Source organism: Cajanus cajan, chromosome 3 (genome assembly GCF_000230855.2).
Source record: "Cajanus cajan strain Asha chromosome 3, NIPB_CcT2T_4, whole genome shotgun sequence".
Classification (NCBI taxonomy): Eukaryota; Viridiplantae; Streptophyta; class Magnoliopsida; order Fabales; family Fabaceae; genus Cajanus; species Cajanus cajan.
This window is the reverse complement of record NC_138519.1, coordinates 11,232,568-11,240,107: the sequence shown is the minus strand read 5'-3', so window position 1 is coordinate 11,240,107 and position 7,540 is coordinate 11,232,568. Positions and strand designations below refer to the sequence as shown.

The 7,540-nt window shown below is 30.2% G+C and overlaps 1 protein-coding gene across 1 annotated transcript in view; it reads left to right on the top strand.

Moving 5' to 3' along the window:
• Window positions 1-1,539: 1,539 nt before the first annotated feature.
• LOC109789411 (disease resistance protein RUN1) overlaps window positions 1,540-7,540 on the top strand; it is a 7,264-nt gene continuing 1,263 nt past the window's right edge. Inside the window, 4 exon segments of the mRNA XM_083070385.1 lie at window positions 1,540-2,395; window positions 2,657-3,758; window positions 3,962-4,237; window positions 5,253-6,083. Coding sequence (XP_082926511.1) covers window positions 1,782-2,395; window positions 2,657-3,758; window positions 3,962-4,237; window positions 5,253-6,083 — 2,823 coding nt within the window. The 5' untranslated portion in view covers window positions 1,540-1,781.

Here is a 7,540-nt window from a genome sequence, read left to right as displayed (position 1 = left end):
GAACAAAAGAAAGACTTCGGTGGAGATGGATTATGGATACACTCTTGTTTAATTTTTTTTTTTTTTTTGAAAAAATAAAATAAGTACTTTTAGTTTTATCGGTTTATGTTTTCTTCGGTGTTTCTTTTATTTTAAAAATAAATATATATATTTTTTTTAATGTTTTAAAGAAGCTTTTTTATAATATATATTTTAAAATTTAAATAAATTAGCGGTGTTGGACACATTCAATAGATTATTAACACATCATTAAAAAATCATTTTACAATACTCGGGAATAAATAGTTTGTTTAAATAATTTTTCTTAAAGATACATTTTAAAAAAAAATTAAAATTAGCTGAATAAATTAATTTTTTTTCAATGGTAATATGAAGGTGAAACCATGAATTTGGTATTTGCATAAAATATTTGAACTTCTCATCTGTTAATGAGATGAGGGTGATAGAGTTTCGTAACTGAATTAAACGGATAAATTGCTTTAATACATTTAAACAATTGGATTTGATTTGTAACGTGAGTGCCCACTGGTTCCTGCTGATGTGGTCTGCGTTAGATTCTCATCGGTTCCCAAATCCAAAATGCCAAATTCTATTCTTTCTCTTTTGGCCATGATTTTTTCAACCACAGCCACTTCATTGGCTTCGCCAAAGATATGCTTGCACCGAATACAGTTATGCAACTGCTGCATTTGCCTAATCCGATGGATCAGCAAGATCATGCCTAGGACAACCATACACTGAGATTAATTGAAAGATTTACATGAAGGGAAACGATAAAACAAATGAGATATCTTTGACTTCTGACGTAGCGAGGAGATTAGTGTATACTCTATAAACAAACCTAAAAAAAAACAAATGGAATATAAAAAATACATTTTACGTCGATGTGATACAATAACCGACATGGAAAATGTGACAATAATCGACATGAAGTTCATTTTAATCCACCCGTCGATCGTTACAATAACCGACATAGAAAGTGTGACAATAATTGACATAAAGTTCATTTTAATCCACATAGAAAATATCGTCCACACTAGTTCTTGCAACAAACTATTTGTCCTCCTGCAACATCTGTCTCTAGTTTTATCTTTTTCAGTGTCTCGATAAAGAAGACTCAGGATGCAATAATTAAAAAGATCATGAAGTGTGATTCTCTTGAGACCAAGAAAAGCTATCATTCTAAGTTATCTTGCATGGATGGTCTCTGTTGGACAATTTCTTTATTTTTCTGTAATGTATTAGTGAGAGTTAAGTAGTTCAAAATATTTTGTAACTTTTATATCCTCATTCTAGTAAGTTAAAAGCTTGTAACCTTCAATATTTATGAGTTGATAAGACTGTAGTAACTTGTTAAAAAATAATACTTTAAAAGAATAAAAGTCCAATATTATATTGTGATCGACAATTTGTAATGTTTGGAGAGTCTGAAAATATATACTTGGTGGTATCACATAGTTGAGTAGTAATTTTCTTTAAAAAAGAAGGGACGGTGTATATATAGCTCTTGGGTAAACCAGGGACAGAAATAACTACACTATCAAAACACCCATCTTGGCCAACTAGTCAGCACATTTTCTTCCCTGAAACAAAATAAAAATAATAATAAATTCCATTGGAACGCACCCCATTATTTGGTGGTCTTTTAGCCTCAACAACTGTTTTCACATGTATTGTTAGCAATTAAAATATTATTTTTAAGCTTAGGGATATTAGTCGTGAATGGTTTCTCCTTGTCTTGTTTCTTGTTCATCAGCTTTGTGAGGCCACAATTTTCTTTCATGTCTTCCATTTTTGCCTCCGGTTACTCTATTCTCATTCCCAAATTTGAGATTGATGAGGCCGAGTTTACGCCTGAGCCTGCGGAAAATAGTAGAGCTTATAGCAGAATCCATGAAGTGTTCTTGAGCTTCAGAGGGGAGGACACACGTGGTTCTTTCGTTTCACATCTCTATGCCTCTCTTCGGAATGCTGGAATCAATGTTTTCAAGGATGATGAGTCACTTCCAAGGGGACATCACATTTCAGACACATTGCTGCGAGCAATTGAACAGTCTGAAATTAGTGTTGTTGTATTCTCAAGAAATTATGCAGGGTCTCTGTGGTGTTTGGATGAGTTAGATACAATAATGGAGTGTCACAGAACCACAGGGCTGGTTGTTTTGCCAGTGTTCTATGATGTTGATCCCTCTGAAGTGCGCCATCAAAAAGGCGAGTTTGGAAAAGAATTGGAAAAACTTGAGAACAGGATTTTAAAAGGTGTAGAAGAAGTTGAAGAACAGTTCAATATATGGGAAAAAGAGCATCTGCGGTTTAATAAACTACGTTGGATGCGTTGGAGGGAGGCACTTCGTGAGGCTGCTGGCATATCAGGAGTTGTAGTCCTCGATTCCAGGTTACTTAATTCACACTTCCTTCCTTCTCACCTTTTTTCATCAAATTAATACTCATCATTTCTTTAATACTTCAACACAATTTACTCGGAGGTTGTATTTAAAGCACTTCATAGGTCATATATTTCAAAGATCCATGAACCACACAAGTAATCAAGTGAAATTGTGAATGAAAGTGAGTATCAAAAACGTTGTTGATACACACAGGTCATATTTAATGTACTTTCTCTTTGTTATTTTTTATTTTTTCATTTTTTATATAGGAATGAAAGTGAGTCTATCAAAAACATTGTTGAAAATGTCACACATTTGTTAGACAAGACAGAGTTGTTTGTTGCCAATAATCCAGTGGGAGTAGAACCTCGAGTGCAAGAAATTATTCATTTGGTAGACCAAAAACCATCAAATGATGTTTTACTACTAGGGATGTGGGGGATGGGAGGCATTGGTAAAACAACCATTGCTAAAGCCATTTACAATAAGATTGGCCGCAATTTTGAGGGAAGGAGCTTCCTTGCAAATATCAGGGAAGTTTGGAGGCAAGACACTGGCAAAGTCAATTTACAAGAACAACTTCTGTTTGATATCAACAAAGAAACAAAAACAAGGATACGTAATGTTGAATCAGGAAAAAATATATTAAAAGAAAGACTTTACTATAAAAAGGTACTTCTTGTATTGGATGATGTGAATGAATTGGACCAACTAAATGCTTTATGTGGAAGTGACAAATGGTTTGGTCCAGGTAGTAGAATAATCATCACCACTAGAGATCAAGATGTACTTAGAGGGAGAGCTGACATATTATATACAATGAAAGGCATGGATGAAGGTGAATCCATTGAGCTTTTTAGTTGGCACGCATTCAAGCAAGCAAGTCCTAGAGAAAATTTTACCCAACTTTCTAGAAATGTAATTACGTATTCCGGGGGATTACCACTAGCCCTTGAAGTTCTTGGGTGTTATTTGTTTGATATGAAGGTAGTAGAGTGGGAGATTGTATTGAAGAAACTCAAGAGAATTCCTAATCATCAAGTACAAAAGAAGTTACAAATAAGCTATGATGGTTTAAATGATGATACCGAGAGAAATATATTCCTCGATATAGCTTGTTTCTTTGTTGGCATGGACCGGAATGAAGTTATACAAATATTAAATGATTGTGGACTTTTCGCAGAAAATGGAATACGTGTCCTTGTAGAGCGAAGCCTTATAACAATTGATAATAAAAACAAGCTTCAAATGCATGATTTGTTACGGGACATGGGAAGGGAAATTATTCGTGCAAATTCACCAAAGGTTCTTGAGAAGCGTAGCAGGTTATGGTTTCATGAGGATGCGCTTGATGTATTATCAAAACAAACGGTAAGATGTTTATGCATTTTGGATTTAAAGTATCTATAGCTAAAGGAAGAAATATACAAATTGAGTTGAAAAATAGTTTAGATGTGAATTGTTTTTTTTTCCTAGCTCTTAAAACAATTGATGAATTTTCTCATGAAAGTTTTAGCTAGCACATATATTTAAGCTATGCATATTTTGACCATTTATTCCATTTTATTTCATAGGGAACAAAAGCTATTGAGGGATTGGCTTTGAGGTTATCAACAAATAATGCAACATGTTTGAGCACTAAAGCTTTTAAAAAGATGGAGAAACTTAAGTTGCTTCAACTTGCTGGTGTACGACTTGATGGAGATTTCAAATATCTTTCCAAAGATCTTAGGTGGCTTTGTTGGCATGGATTTCCTTTAAAATATATACCAACAAACTTCTATCAAAGAAATCTTATTTCAATTGAGTTACAAAATAGTAATGTTCAACTTGTGTGGAAAGAAGCTCAGGTATTAAATATTCTGAAATAATAAATATCTATTTTACTATTTCATACTTATAGACACAAATTTTGTACGTGCTTTTTCCATTTTTTACATTGTAAATACATTCAATTAAGTTTACCTTATAATCAAGTTATCATGAATATTATTTATTATTGAGGAATTTGTTCCCGTAACTATTCTAAAGTTAAGAATGTAATTAACATTTTTAGCCGAAAAATTTAGTCTATAGGAAAAAAAATGTTTAAACTTGATTCACTTTGAATGTGAAATTTATTCATACATAACTAAAAAAATATATGATATTTTAGTGTTGTTAATGTTAAACCACAAAGTCCTATAGTGAACATCTAGTGTCAATTTTGCATTTAAGGTGATGCTAATAAAGGTTGATTAAAGATTTTTTTTTTTTTTACTTTTTATAAAAGATCTTATCTAAAGTCTTCCAATGATACAAGTCAAAATTTAATTTATTGTAGATTATATAATCCAATAAATTTTATTTGTTATGAATATACATGGAATCTCCTTTTTAGCTCCAAACACACAAAGCTTATAAGACCACCTAAGTTTTGTGCATTGACTTTAATATAATAAAAATAAGGGAGAGGTAAGAATTACAATTTTTATTAATTGATTACTGAAACTATGAATGTTGTTTTTAAAACATATATATCCTCCAAAAAAAAAATATTAAACTTTATGTAAAATTTCTGTAAACAACTTTTAATAATTTATTATGTCTATACATTTTTTCCCCTATAAATATGACTTACGTAATATTACAAGGCTTATAATTAAATACTAGCATGTGTTTATAAGTCAAATATATATACATAAAATATGCCTATTTGAGAAGCAAAAGTAAAATGAATCATATATATGTGTACGTTCGTGAAATAGAAAAATGAATACTACATTCTAACATGGAAGGTTTATAACATATACAATTGTAATTACTTCCATTTATTTTTTAAAACTTTATTGCTAATTTTTTTATATGGTATTTTTTTTCTTGCAGCGGATGGAGAAACTTAAAATTCTCAATCTCAGTCATTCCCATTACTTAGCTCAGACTCCAGACTTTTCAAAATTGCCTAGTCTCGAAAAGTTAGAACTCATAGATTGTCCAAAATTGTCTAAGATTTCTCATACCATTGGACATCTCAATCAAATTCTTCAAATAAATTTGCAAGATTGTATTAGTCTTCGCAACCTTCCAAGGAGTATTTATAAATTGAAAACCCTTAAAACACTCATTCTTTCAGGATGTTCAAAGATTGACAAGTTGGAAGAAGACTTGGAACAAATGGAGTCTTTGACAATCCTTGTTGCGGATAAGACTGCAATAAAAAGAATGCCTTTTTCAATTGTAAGGTCAAAAAGCATTGGGTATATTTCTTTGTGTGGTTATGAAGGATTCTCACGTGATGTGTTTCCTTCTATCATTTGGTCTTGGATGTCACCAACCAATAGTCTCTCATCCTGCATTCAAACATTTGGAGGAATGTCATCTCTTGTTTCTTTAGATGTGCCAAATATCAATTCTCATCATCTATCATATATTTTAGAGGACCTTCCAAAGCTTGAAAGTCTTTGCATAGAGTGTGACTCAAAACTTCAACTAACTCGAGAAACAAAAAATATTATAGATGCCTTATATGCCACAAATTTTGAAGATTTAGAATCAACTACAACTACCTCAAAAATGTCAAATATTGATGCTTCTACATTAATTGAATGCAATAAACATGCGCACACTTCAGGGTCACAAAAATTGTTGGGATGCCATTTAATTCAAATGGGAATAAGTTGCCGAGCCACCTATATTCTGAGACAAAGCATTTTACAGGTTTCACCCTCTTTCTCTATGATATTTATCTAACTATTGTAATTTTAAGAGATGAATATGTTTTTATTCAGTAGTTTTCTTCTCCTAAATCCATTTCGTCCCTAATCAAAATGTTGACCACCTATAAACATAATTTACAACAAAAACAAAAGAAGTTTCCATGTGACTGTAGTATTAAATTAGCTGATGATGTGGCAGCTAATGTGGCTACTGACATGATTGTCGTGTTATATGAAAAAAATTATTACGTTTAAATTGTTTAGATTAATAACTTGATACATTAAAACATAAGTATTAGTACATATAGTTTAAATTATACTAAACATGAAAAGATATACATAATAGGTTCTTATCTATAAATGTATATTAAATTTATAATATAATATGGAATTTTATTTCATTACACTACTTGATAATTTATTAAAAAATTAATATACTTTAAACTATATGTACTAGAAATTCATATTATAGTATATTAAATTACTAAAGTAGCTATAAGTTAAACATAATATATCTTACAATAATTTCTATATTCTAAACCACATTCAAAAATTTGAATGTTTACCACAGTTGTTTAGCACTGAGGGAACTATATATATATATATATATATATATATATATATATTAACAAAATAAAGAGTTTTTACAATCTGACAGTCAGGTACAACTTTTTCGATCTAATATGATCTCTCTCTCTCTCTCTCTCTCTCTCTCCCCTCTCTAGATATATAAATAGATCCTTATTATGATGCATCTACATAAGGTAAGTTATTGAATATAAGATATAGTGTAAAATTGATAGGCAAGTAACTTAATTTTCAAAAATTACATATCTAACTCAGATGTTTAAAAAATTTTTAGATTTTTGATAAACTATGGAATAAAGTAATTAAGTTTAGTTGTAAATTTTATGAAAATACTAATAGGTAGTTATACTTCATTGCTTTATTTTATAGTTTACTAAAAGTTTCAAAAATTTTTAAACATCTGAACTAGATATGTAATTCTTGAAATTTAAGTAGTCAATTTAGTAATTTTAAACTATATTTTGTACTCAATAATTTATCTCATTTGAATGTTCATTTACCTAAGGAGCAAAATATATATATATGTACGTATATATATATATATACCTCTCTCTCTCTCTCCCTAGTTTACTGAGATTCTCATTGAAAACTAATTCAATAAAATGAGTTATTGAGTACTAAATACACCTTAAAGTTGCTAAGTTAGGAATTTAATTTTCAAGAATTACGTACATAGGTTCAGATGTTTAAAATTTTAAAAAATCATGAAGTAAAATAATTAAGTTTAACTGTCTATTAATATTTTTATAAAATATATAACTAAATTCCAGCTTAATAAGTTTTAAGTTGTATTTAGTACTTAATAATTTATTTCATTGAATCCGTTCTCAATGAGAATTTCAGTAAACTAGGGAGGAGAGTATATATATA